The sequence below is a fragment of the Coffea arabica genome, chromosome 2c (genome assembly GCF_036785885.1).
Source record: "Coffea arabica cultivar ET-39 chromosome 2c, Coffea Arabica ET-39 HiFi, whole genome shotgun sequence".
Classification (NCBI taxonomy): Eukaryota; Viridiplantae; Streptophyta; class Magnoliopsida; order Gentianales; family Rubiaceae; genus Coffea; species Coffea arabica.
The window spans coordinates 27,740,964-27,754,662 of NC_092312.1; the positions used below are offsets into that span (position 1 = coordinate 27,740,964).

General features: G+C 32.0%; 2 protein-coding genes across 21 annotated transcripts; both read left to right on the forward strand.

Annotated features, from left to right (window-relative positions):
• The first annotated feature begins 482 nt into the window (after window positions 1–482).
• Window positions 483–10,526, forward strand: LOC113727103 (uncharacterized). Of its 20 annotated transcripts, none has more exons than XR_003457694.2 (6): window positions 488–699; window positions 1,813–2,031; window positions 3,063–3,135; window positions 3,348–3,408; window positions 5,004–5,105; window positions 6,777–7,505. XR_003457694.2 is itself a non-coding variant. In XM_072075619.1 (6 exons), the coding sequence occupies exons 2-5, from the start codon at window positions 1,817–1,819 to the stop codon at window positions 6,916–6,918; spliced, it is 486 nt and encodes a 161-aa protein (XP_071931720.1). In that variant the 5' UTR covers window positions 488–699; window positions 1,813–1,816; the 3' UTR covers window positions 6,919–7,284; window positions 9,713–10,526. The 20 variants fall into 20 exon arrangements, 13 of the variants coding, with proteins under 13 accessions (XP_071931721.1, XP_027106896.1, XP_071931720.1 ...); XR_003457695.2 differs by having other exon boundaries at window positions 5,007–5,105; XR_003457696.2 differs by having other exon boundaries at window positions 5,031–5,105.
• Window positions 8,066–8,653, forward strand: LOC140035584 (uncharacterized). Its single transcript, XM_072076869.1, has one exon. It carries the CDS (start codon window positions 8,066–8,068, stop codon window positions 8,651–8,653), a length of 588 nt encoding a protein of 195 aa, XP_071932970.1.
• Window positions 10,527–13,699: the final 3,173 nt, after the last annotated feature.

The following is a 13,699-nucleotide window of genomic DNA, read 5'->3' on the forward strand; positions in this document are numbered from 1 at the left end:
CCTCCTTAAATTTATACCTAAATGCTGTTTAATAAATTTTAGGCACTTAATTTTATACCTAAATGTTCCCTCGAAAAAAACCTTTATACCTAAATGGTATATATATATATATATATATATATATACTCGATCAAATGTACTGTTGTTATGTTAATTACCTTTATCGCCTTTGTTTACTTTTAATTTCTTTTCTTTCTATCTCCCTTTTCTCATGCTACTTTTCATATTATCTGCAAATAATTGTACATTTCAATGTAGGATAGGAGTTTATTTGAAAGATTTATATGAAATAGTTACTGTAATATTTGTTATGATGTGATGCGTATGAGATAAAAAAGTAATTGTAATTTGGAAAGCAAAATTATTTTATTTCAAAACATTTCCATCCAAACACACAGGGGAAATTTGGAAAGCAACGCCCTCTTCGTTTTATTATTTAGAAATGTTTTACTAATAAATAAGCCTCCTGTGACCATTGATTGGCAGGCAGACCAAAAAAAAATACCAGTATTTGGAAAAAAAATTTTTTCCCTGTCCTTTTCTCCATTTTTTGATTTCTTTCTTCTTTGCCCTTTTAAGAAATGTTTAAAGGAGTTTGGTAAAAGTTTCAGCCACCCCTACCCCGGCTATTCCCATCTGAGCCCTGGTTCCCCCGACCTCTCCAGCCTCCTCGTCGCCGTCAATCCGACAGTTCCTCCTGTAAGTCGCCGTGAATGACCTAAGGCCTCCACATAGCCTGCTCTTGGTCAAGTTTGTTTCTTAATTTTTTGTTCATCAAAATTAAAGTTTTTTATGTAAATTGAAATAGTCAGGGCTTTGTTATAGTTTCTTGCCTGTTGATTTCTTTAGCACATGGAGTCAGGGATTAGCTTTCTTGCTTTTGTTATGAATTTGCCATGAAATCTTGCTGATACTTTCCTTTGAAATTGCTGTGTGATATTTGCAGCTTATTTATGTTTGTCCTGTGGAGCTATTTTTATTTAATATTGGTGTTTTTAATTCCAAACAGCGAAAAATCGATACTTTTACCTGATTTACATGAGAATAGGAATGGGTTTCTTAAAAATCGGCTTCAAAGTGGATTTCCAAGAAATGGACTTCTTCTCCTTGTTTTCCCCTCCCCTTTTTGCTTTTCTGCTCCTTCCATTGCGATTCACACGACTCCCTCAGAGAGGCAGTCAATGTCACACAGGGCCTTCGTTTTGTTACACCACAAATCCACCATAACTGATCCCAATAATTGACTAGTTATTGACACCATCTTTTCCGACAAATTTCCAACATACACATTTTGGAAAAGCTGGGATCTTTCATTGGACAGCAGTTTATGCTAAATTCATGGTCAAGGTACTATATGCCCCTTGAAGATTGTAGGCACCATATTCATACATCGGTTGGCCATGAATTGGGACTAAAGAGGTTTTATAGGTGGAAAGGTTTCAGTTTGGACGCCAAAGTTGTATTGTGACCTGATTGTGTTGTTTACTGTTCTTGGAGGTAGTATTGACTACTCAACATGCTTGATTAAGGAGAGTATATAGTCACGTTATCAAAACTAGGGAAAATTGTGCTAAAAGCCTTCAATATTTAAAACTACCTTTCTTCTCAGTGCAGACCTTATTCTTGGAAAATAGTATTCTTAAAGATTAGTTTTTTTTCTTTTTTTGGTTGGTCTTAAATGCTCTTGTTTAGTCTTTGTGATTGCTTGCTTCAAAAAGGACTTAAAGGCTCTTTTTTTTTATTTGATGCATGCTTTTTATGCAAGGTTGAAGATTCCTGAGGTACCTTTTTGTGTTGCAACATTTTTTGTAGCTTGATGATTACTGTTAGTTTCTGCATTGAAGATACGGTTGTGCAAGTGAATCAAGACAATCAGTCAAATGGCCTTAACCAACTTCATACTCACGGTGGCCGTATCAGTGCTATGATTCTGCTGCTTAGGAGTGACGTCAAGCAATCTGCCACCATCTTCAGACACAACGTCCGACAGATACGCCATTGGCTTGAGGAAGAGTCTGCTTCTGCTGCAAAGTATTTATCCCTGATATTCTCTTGTACTCATTGGCCCTTTGTTTTAATACCCAACTCAACAAAGAGATTAAATCAAAAAATTTTACTTCTCTCATTTGAAATATCAATTTTTTTATCCATTTCTGACGCAAATGCTGTTGCTATTTAGCTTTTTTAGACCACATGCTTCCTAATTGAAAGTCTGGATAACTAGTCACTCTTTTCCCTTCTGTGGATTAGGTTTTGTCATAATATGAGGAAAATAGTTATTTGGTTTTACTCTTTTGACGTTTCCACATTTTAACAGCTTAAACTTGGTTGTGGAAGAAGTTTAATTCAGCAGTTGAAGTGTTTGTTTCTTGAACTAAGACAACAAATATTTCATCCGAGTTGCATGTTCAATTATGTTCGAGTAAAAAGGCACGAAAAGTTCCAAAAAACTTTGCTGAAATGTCATTCTCGATGATTGATTTGTTGTGTAGACCAAGTCGAACCTAATTTGGTCGCTAGTGGTAGCTAAATTATGATGATTTATTCTTGTTGGGCAGATTTCTTTTGCTGGGGCTGTATAGTTTTTGGGCATTAAGTTTTGCTTGTAGTTAGGCATTTCAGATTAGCATGTGACTGCCTGATCCTTCCATGGAAGGAATAAAAGTTTTTTCTCATTAGCATTTCTTTTAAACCGAGAAACTATTCTATTGTTCTTGCATTACACTTGGAGACCTGAAGAACACAGTTAAAGCACTTGCTTACTTATACATGTAAAAAAGAACAAAATGGTGATCGAAGGTTGGCCCAAATATTTTGGATGAGATAGGAACTCCATGTGAGCAGGGGAACACTTGGCTGTGTCGCCCAAATAATTCTTACTTAGTATGTATTTAGTGGGAAGAGCAACTGAATTTGAACTGATGGTGATATCTAACGCAGCTGCATATGTTCTTGTTTGCTACATTGATATCTTTGGTTTTCTTAAATTTACTTTTTGAAGGAGCCTGTTATCTCATTTTAACATTAAGCAACCGTATAATGGCATGCTTGGTTCCATTTAGGGAGATGGAGAGGGCAAAGCCAAAGGAGATGCCTGGAAAGGATGCACCCAAGGAGGAAAAGCACTCTCGTAAGGTTTAAAATTCTCAGATCAACCGTAAAAATTTTGGTCTAATATATACAGCATGGATTTCTAAGAAAGCATCATATTGTTGTAACACCGACCTGATAAGAGTGCATGTGTGACAAAAATTTGGTAGTCTACTTGAAAAAGCTTTTCAGACACTTCTGTTTTTTTTTCCCAGTAACGATAATAATTGTATAACACATTCTATCCTAATCTACAGGGGAAGGGGAGCCAAAGAAGCCTTGTGTCCAAAGAAAGCCTTGTGTGTTAGGGACTAGTAGGTATGTAAACCTAACTCCACCAAGGGGGTACTATGACACCACCCTTGGATTTTTTTTTTCTGCGGGTAGAGTTTGAACCCCCACCTGTTCAAACACTTCTGTTCAATTGGTGCTGGAGGAGAGTACACGAACAAATTCTGATCTTCAAACTAACTACCTTGAATTTGACAACTACTAAAAAGTTCAGTAAGGTTGAGGTACATAGGACGCTCTCTTTAAGACAATACACGCTCCTATGGTATTTTTTAAACCGATGCAAAAGGTCTAACGCATCGCTTCCAGGATATAACAACCAACTCTATAGTTGTTGCTATTCTTTGATCTGCACAACCAAGAGAAGCAGAAGCTTCCCTATATCTTTCTTTGCCCAAAGAAAATAGAACGAGGGAGAAAGAAATGAGTGTGAGAAGAATAATATTTAGAATTATCTTTTGTTGAGAAAAGTGTGTATGAAATTCTCCAAAGAACTTCACTATTTATAGGCTACAAAACCTTTAGAAAACGGTTGAAAGTCCAATGTATAACGGTTTTTTCATATTAAATTGTAGCTAATTGGTAGAATTTGTAACCTAAAAATTAATTCATATTTGAATGGCTTATAAAGACTCAATTTGACCAAATAATTCATTGATAGCTCTTATTCAAATAATTGTACAATAACTCCATTCAAAATGCATTGTAACTCCCAAAATTAAAATTCCCATTACTTCCAAATAAATTCTATTATAACTCCTTGTAAAGATTTAGTCAAGAAATAATTAAGATTTTATTAAAATACACCAACATTCCCCCACTTGTTTTAATAAAATCTGAAAGATATAAAAAAGGAAATTTGGACAAAGTGAGAACATCATGCATAGTGAAAGTGGCATTGTGTTGAAACCTTCATTTAGCGTTTCCATAATCCTTATATTAGAGTCAAAGTGGACTAAAGTTTTGAAACTAAGACTACTTTTAGATATGTAAGGTTATGTTACACACATGATATTCAAGATATTAATTAATAAGCTTCTTAAACCAGCACATTACGGCCTTGTGCTTTATCCCAGATTCACGAGTGTTTTAGAGAATTAGCCAAATTTTCATAGGAAGCACCCTTTACTTCCACACTCATATAGGTGAGTCTATCAAGAATACCCCTATGACTAAGGTATCCCACCCATAAAGGGCTATAGAACTCATTAAAAGATTTATATCAAATCTTGACATTTTCTTCGTTATAGAATCACGAGCATGCTTTACACCATGGGAAGGGATTTAATAATTTTTTTATAATATATGCATGTTTTTCACCCAAACCAATCTATGATTCGTTTGTCCCTGACTTAGTTCTTGTGATCTCCAGTCCGTAGGTTGTTGTATCTTCATAGATTATTCCAATTTAAAATTTCTTTAGGCTCAAGTCTCATTCCTTTTGATGTTTGAAAAATTTGTTCTCTGGCTAAAGCTTTCGTTAATGGATTAGTGAGATTTTCTTTTGATCTCACATGGTTTATATTTATAGCACCATCACATAAATATGATCTCACAGTATTGTGTTTTCTTCTAACAGCTCTGGACTTTTCATTATAATATTTGTACTCTACCAATTGCAGCAGTATTATCACAATGTAAAAGTATAGGTGGTACAGGTTTATTCCAAACGGGAATTTCAGATAATAAATCCCTTAACCAACTGGCCTCTTCACTGGCAGAAGGTAAAGCTATAAGCTCCATAGTAGATTTAGCAATAATGTGTTGTTTTTTAGATCTCCAACACACAGCTACACCACCCAAAATAAAAATATAGTCAGTGGTAGATAATGAGTCACCAGATTGAGAATTCTAATCTACATTACTAAACCCTTCTAAAACAGCAGGGTAATTTTTATAAAATAAACCATTATTTATAGTACCTTTACGGTATTTCATAACACTAGTAATAGCATTCCAATGATCATAACTAGGCTTACTAGTAAATCTACTCAAAATATTTACAGCATAAGCAATATCTGGTCGAGTACAATCAATGGCATATCTCAAACTTTCAATTATGCTTGCATATTCATGTTGATTTAACACAAATGCATCATTCTTAGTTGGATATAAATGCACACTAGAATCAAAAGGAGAGGAAACTGGTTTACAATCATAATACTTATATTTTAAGTATTTTTTCAATATAATGTGCTTGATTTAACATAATTCCTCTAGGGGTTCTAGTAATTTTCATACCAAGTATTACATTAGTTTCACCTAAATCTTTCATATCAAAATTATTTTAATAACCCCTTGGTATTTTCCATAATATTCAATTCAGTCCCAAAAATTAAAAGATCATCAACATACAAGCATAGGATAACATGAGTATCTGCAATAGATTTATAGTAAATACATTTGTCACTTTCATTTATTTTAAAATTATTTGATATCATGCTCCTGTCAAATTTTTCATGCCACTGCTTAGGAGCTTGTTTCAAACCACATAAAGATTTTGTTAACTTACAAACTTTAATTTCATGACCAAGCTGTACAAAACCTTATGGTTGATCCATATATATTTCTTCTTTTAAATCTCCATTCAAAAAAGTTGTTTTTACATCCATTTGATGAATTTTAAGATCATGACTGGCAGCAATAGCTATAAGCAATCTTATTGATGTAACTCTTATTACTGGTGAATAAGTATAAAAAAGGTTTATGTTTTCTTTTGCTTAAAGCCTTTAGCTACAAGTCTTGCTTTATATTTATCTATTGTACCATTTGGTTTTAATTTTCTTCTAAGTACCCATTTGTATCCAATAGTTTTACAACCAGTAGGTAAATCAACTAACTTTCAAGTTTTGTTTGACAATAAAAATTCCATCTATTCATTTATAGCTTCTTTTCAAAAAACAAAATCAGGTGAGTTTAAGGCTTCTTCTATAGTTTTTGGATCACCATTTACATTGTAAACTAAATAATCTGGTCCAAAGTTTTTTTTCTACTCCGGCTCTTTTGCTTCTTCTCAAATTTTCATTAGTTCCAAAATTTTTTAAATGTGGAGAGCTAGTTTCACTTTCATTTATTATTTTTTCCTCTTCACCCTCACTATTTCTTAATTTCAATGGAAATTTATCTTCATGAAAAATTGCATCAAGTGATTCTATTATAATGTTACTTTCTATGTCATAAAATCTAAAAGCTTTACTGGTTAAAGCATATCCAACAAATGCACACTTTTTAGCTCTAACTCCTAAATTAGGAATTTTTGGATTGGTTAATCTAACATATGTCAAATGTAGACACCAAATTTTTGTCAATTTTTAACATTTTCTTGAATTTTTTTATTTATTTAATGAGTTATTTATTTTCTTGTATTTTAATGTGTATTTTTTTTCATTTTGCAGGTTTGTTTTAGGAAAGAAACAAAAAGAAAAAGAAGAAAAAGAGAAGATAAAATCTCTCCCTAATTATTTCTTTTTGACCAAATACACTATTGATTCATTTTTACACTCAATATCTCCCTACATCTTTCTTTTCATTTGGTGAGGAACCCATCATTTGATTAACAGAAATTCCACTCATTTGCTTGGACTCTCTCGACTCATTGGCAAACGGCCAACACATAAACACAGTAAACAAACAACTCCCAAGCTTCCCGCTGAATTTTTAACAACAACATAAACTTACCAACTCTGCTCTGTCTCTCGGCTTTTCCTTTTTTTTTCCCTCAACAGACGAACACGCACAAAAAGAAGGAAATCTCCCTCACCCTCTCTCGGCTCTATCACTCCCTTTTTTTCAATTCACACAACACACCCACACACAACTCAAACACAACAAAGCAAGCAACAAAGGAGTGAAGCTTGGGAGTTCCTTCAAAAATTTGACTGAGAAGCTCTTGCTTGGATTGAGGTATTCCCCATTTTTTTGTTTAGTTTCCTTGCTTTTGCTGTCTTTTATTGTTGTTGTTGTATTGCTGAAAATTTGGGAAATGGCATGAACCAATGATGGAGCCAAGGAGGGGCAGAGGGGGGCCATGACCCCCCCTAAGTTTTGAGAATTTTAATTCATAATATGTAAATATGTGTGTAAAATAAAATTGGCCCCCCCTAAATTTTTTCAATTTTAATTTATATTATGAGAGTTGATATATATATATATATATATATATATATATATATATATATATATATATATATATATAGTCATCTTTGAATGGAATGGCTTGCAAGCTTTAATTTGCCATGAATATCCATATGCCTATTACATTCATTGTTTGGCTCATAGGCTTCAACTTGATTTAGTAGCAGTTTCTAGAGAAGTAGCTTCTGTTCACCAATTCTTCTCCAATTTAGTTTTCATTATCAACATTGTTACTGCATCTAACAAACGTAATGATGAATTAAAGGAGGCTCAAGCAATTGAAGTTGCTACTAAGATTGCTAATGGTGAACTTGAAATTGGAATGGAGCTTAATCAAATTGGCACTTTAAAACGAGCTGGAGATACTCGTTGGGGTTCTCATTTGGATTCTATTTCTAGTTTACTGAAAATGTTCAATGCTACTTGTGTGGGTTTAAGTAACATTGCAGTAGATGGAGGTTCATACTCTTAACGTGGAGATGCAAATTTTGCTTTGAATAAGTTGTTATCCTTTAAACTTGTTTTCACTTTGCATCTTATGAAAGACATTATGGAAATTACTCATCTTCTTTGTATAGCATTACAACATAAATCTCAAGATATTTTGAATGCACTGCATCTTGTCTCAAGCACAACAAAGCTACTGAAGAATTTTCGAGATTTGGGATGGGATGATTTCTCTGTGAATGTTAAATTATTTTGTGAGCAACATCAAATTGATATCCCATGCATGAATGCTCAATATATTGCAAGACGTGGTAGATCTCGAAGTCATCATGATGAGATTAGTGTGGAGCATTATTATCGAGTGGATATATTTCTTACAACAATTGATTATCAATTGCAAGAGTTACATAGCAGGTTTAATGATCATACCGTGGAATTGCTTATTTTGAGCACTGCTTTAAATCCTAGAAATGGATTTATGCTGTTCAAAATTGATGATATTTGTAAACTTGCAGAGAAGTTCTATCCAAATGATTTTATGGAGCAAGAACTAGAACGTCTAAGAATAGAACTTCAACATTTTGAGTTCGACATTCCAAATCATCCTGAATTGCAAGAATTATCTGGTATTAATGAGTTTATGTCAAGGCTTGGTGAAGACAAGAAAATCAGTGATATATCCTGTTATTGATAGATTGATTAGACTTGTTCTTACTCTTCCTGTATCAACTGCAACTTCAGAGCGGGCATTTTCAATTATAAAAATAATCAAGACAAAGCTCCAAAACAAGATGGAAGATAATTTCTTGAATGATTGTCTAACTGTGTATATAGAAAAGGAAGTTGCTGAAAATTTTACCAGTGATTCAATCATAGATGAATTTAGTTCTATGAAAGAACGTAGAGCTCAATTTACTTCTAAGAAAAGATGTTGAAATTTCAAAGTATACTAACATAACTTTTATCTTTTTTTAATTAAAAATAGTTACATTTATATTACAAGGTTATATATATATATATATATATATATATATATATATATATAGCATAGGTGACATATTGGAGAGCATCTTCTCATAATATGTAAATTGGATGGTTTGTGATGTTATAAGATATTTAATCAAAGGTTATCTTTTTTGTTAATTTTTGTTATGACTGTACCGTATATTTATGAATAGACATACCTTTATAATTAAATTTAATATTTGATATTTTTAGATGTCATATATTTAAATAAAAGGAAATTATTTTGAACACAATATATTAAGATAATTTTATTAGGAAAAAATTTTGGCCCCCAAAAAAAAAAAATCCTGGCTCCGTCACTGGCATGAACTAGATTGAGGAGAAAAGAAATAGCTTTTGTGTATGCATGCTACATGTTTGATAAAATGCCAAAATGGAAAAACGAATTAAAAAGCTGAATATTGTGCATTTTTTTTTGTCAAAATGGATGACCACTAGCTAGTATAGGTCAGAAAATGTTTGGTTATCCAAAGTTATTGGAGTTTTTGAGCCTTAAAAGCATTGAAGGATTTTTTTTATTTTTTGGACTGTATTGTTTTAATTTTGTTACATTGTTGTTGCTTTTCATTGATTTCAGATCATAGTTATGTTGTAAAATTCATAAGGAGTGTATTGGTATAAGTTTTATGATTTTAGTGATGATTATAGTGACTTTGAAAAAATAAAAACTAGACTATTTTTTGGCTATTTCATCACTTTCGGTTCATTTTTTTGTAAAAACTAGACCCAAAAACTGATTCTACGCGAAAAATCGAGTGGGGGTGTATTTTGGTAATTTTTTCCAACCGGAGAATTTGTTGGCGGCCGGTGGCAGTCCGACAGTGGCGCTGCCGGTGGCTACTATGGCCGGCAGCTGCTGAAGCTTTAGCCCGCCAGAGTGGAAGAAGAAGAAAATGGGAGAAGGAAGAAAGAAAAGAAAGAAAAGAAAATGAATGGGCTAATGTTCTATTTTTTGATGTGCCAATTTCTTTATTTTCAGGTGGGCTAGAGGTTTGTTTTTCTGGATTTTCATCTGGGCTTGTGTTTATTTTTTATGAAGACGGTCCAAGCAAACAAAAATAAATGGCCCAAAGCCCTTTCTTACAAAAGTAGAAAAATGAATTTGCACTTTAGCCCCTAATCTTTGGAGTAATTTTATTGTGACTCAGAAAATGTTAATTTTCTTTCACTTAGGTCCTTAAATTAATTGCATTTTATTCCCAAAATTTTTTATTTTTATTTAATTTTGACCCTTAAACTTTAGAAAATATATTTTTGACCCCAAACATTTTTCAATTTTTATAATTTAGTCCCTAGTGAATTTGACTCTCTCTATTATAATTGTTTCTTTTCTTTAATAGTTAATTATATTACTTTTGAATATATTTAACTTGTGATTTTTAGATATTCTTAAATTTCTTTATGTTTGACATATTAATGTGAATTTAGTATTTTTATCATTATTATTATTTTCAATTAAATTGATGCCATGATTCTTTTGTTCATGTTGAGTATAAATAGGGCAATTTGACTACTTCAAAATGGAAGTGCTTCTATTATTATTTCAATGTCAATTACGTGCTCTTATGTGCTCATACGTGCTCCTATGTGTTTGTATATTTTTATATGTTTCGTTATTTATTTGATTCAAATGTTCATTCAAATTTTTTTATATTTGTTTAGTTAATTTCTATAATTATTTAGGAGGTATTTAAATACTTTGAAATGTAATATATAGGATAAATAGGTTTATTTTATCATATTTTCCCTGCTTTAGGTTGTAATTAGGTCCCCTATTATAATAGATAGAATATGTAAGTTTATTTTCTTATATTTCCCATTTTAGATTGTAGTTAGATTCCCCGTTATAATAGGTAGGCTTTGCGTGTTTATCTGGTTTATGTGTTTTATGCTTTATCTGCTTTCCTTAGGATTTTGTTGCATCTAGATATTATGTTTACACATTACGTGCTACGTGCTCTTATGTGTTTATTTGTTTTAATTTATGCTTTATTTATTTTACTATGTATTATTAATGCATGGCGTCACCACACTAGTCCAATGCTAGTTGTGGTTTGTCCCTCTATCTATTTGCTAGTCCAACGCTAGTAAGCTTCTTTAAAAATGGGTTAGTCCAACGCTAGATCCGTAGATTGTTCATGCATTAGATTCATTTTATGCATTAGATTCATTTTTTGTATGATATTCATTACATTTTTATGCATTTTTTATTTATTTAGAATTTTTTCTCATTTGCATGATATTTTCTATTATATTATCTCCTACCTTCTATATATGTCAATCATATCATTTAGAATTGCATCTCATTTAAGAAATTATAAAATCAGTTAGTTCATTTGCTTGTCTAAATTAGGAGAATTACTCTTTAAACATGGGAAATGAGTGATTATAACTTTTTAGTTTAAATACTACTAATCCATGTATAAGAAAATTATATCACAAGTTTTTGTCTCCCGTACCCATTATGCTGCATTCATTTTCCTTTGATCACTTATACCTATGTATATAATTTAATTTTCTTTTCTTTTCTTTTCTTTTAATTTCATCTTTTTTTTTTTTTGCTAAACCCTGGGATAGGGAGGGATGCCACCCCCTTGTATTATTAAAAACCACAAAACACCAGTACAGCACCAATCATTTGTGCACGGCCCCAATGCGTATTAGAGGAGTTCTTCTTTTAATTTCATCATTTGCATACTCATGACCCTTTCAAGAAATTATTTTGTCCTTCGCAATTAATACGATTGGTATCAATTAAAACCTTGAATGGAATTTTGTCCCTTTCGATACTTTCTATAAATTTAGATTTGCATCTATATAGGAAACATTCAAACGTGATAAATTTAAGGGTTAGATTAAGAAAATTTTGACTAAATCTCGCAACTAACTTAGATTAAGTTGAAAGGGAGCCTTAGATTCAAGTCAATCGAGCTTCTGCTTTCCCTTTTTTCAACTGTGACTCCCGAACTCATTTTCTCTTGTTCTTCAAAGACTTGGAGTTGTCAAAAAGGATTTTCTTTTATTTTATTTTTGTCAAAACATTTTTGGATGATTTAATACACCCAAAATCAATACCAAGTGACGACTCCTATTTTTCTTAAAAACTCTTTTTGATAAAATTTTGGACCCAAATTGTCGCATTCTTTGAAGTCTCATTCTAGGTCATTTTCACTTATTTTTAAATAAAATCATATTTTTTAAATACGATTTTAAATACGTTATTTTATTTGTGAAAAATGGGGCGCGACACCAAACAACCCCACACACAAAGATAGTTTAAATTTGATTTTCTTTTATTCCATAACTCATAAGGTGTTAAAAGAGTTTGTCTTCTAGGCATTCTATTCATTATGTAATTAGTTGTCAAAATTGCTGCTCCCCAAAAATTCTTTGATGCATTTGCATTCACCATTATTGCATTTGTTAAATTTATTAAAGTTCTATTTTTACGTTCTGTTACACAATTAGATGCAGGTGAATAAGGCAGAGTAGTTTCATGAACAATTCCTAAAGATTTCATGTAATCAATTAATCCCAAAATTTCATATTCTTTTCCTCTATCACTTCTGAACTTTTTAATTTTTTTGTCAAAACGGTTTCAATTTCTTGTACATATGCTACAAGTTTTTCATGTGTTTCACTTTTATGTTTCATAAGATATACATAAGTGTATCTAGAAAAATCATCTATAAAAGTTATAAAATATCTTTTACCACCACGTGTAAGAATGCGGTCAAATTCACAAATATCAGTATGTATTAATTCAAGTAAATCACTACTCCTTTCTACTTTTACATGCGGTTGTTTTGTGATTTTTGTCAAGCTACAATATTCACGTTTTTCAAAATCATTTTGAAGTTTAGGTAACAATCCAATATAACTCATATTCTTTAAGTATTTAGAATTAATATGACAAAGTCGAGCATGCCATAAATTAGTACTAAAAGCAATATAAACAAAACTAAGAGATACTTTATTCATTTCAACATTCAATTTGTACATACCATCATATGCATAATGTTTCCCAACACATGCATTATTTTTTTGTAATCACATATTGATTAGAATCTATAATTTGCTTGAAACCGGTTTTGTCAAGAAGATAGCTTGAAACCAAGTTCTTTCTGATTTGAGGAGTATGAAGAATATCTTTCAAAGTTAAAGTATAGCCAGAGGTGAATTTTAGATCCACATCACCAGCACCCACCACCTTAGCGGTATGTGAGTCACCAAGTAGGACCATTTTACCTTCTTCAGCATGAGTGTAGCTTTTGAACCAATTTTTATCATGGCAAATGTGCTTAGAAGCACCCATATCTACCCACCACCCTTTATGATTCTCTAGCATGTTCACCTCAGTTATCATAGCCACTAAAGGCTCTTCAACTACATGAGTTTGAGGTTTATCACCATGCTTTTTAGGTTGTCCACGTTTCCTAAAATAACAATCCTTGGCTTGGTGACCAAGTTTTTCACATACAAAATATGGACCCTTAAAAGCTTTATTATTATTAGAAGTGGTTTCTTGGTTCTTTCTGGGTCCTTTATATTGATATTGTGGTCTATTCTTATTTTTCATATTTTTCCCTCTAGGCCTCAAGTATGCATTATTTTTAGAATTCTGACATCTAGAGACATTATCAGTTGAAGTAATAAAATGTACCTTATTAGTGTCACCATTGCCATTGGTCTCCTCAAACTTATCTTGCTT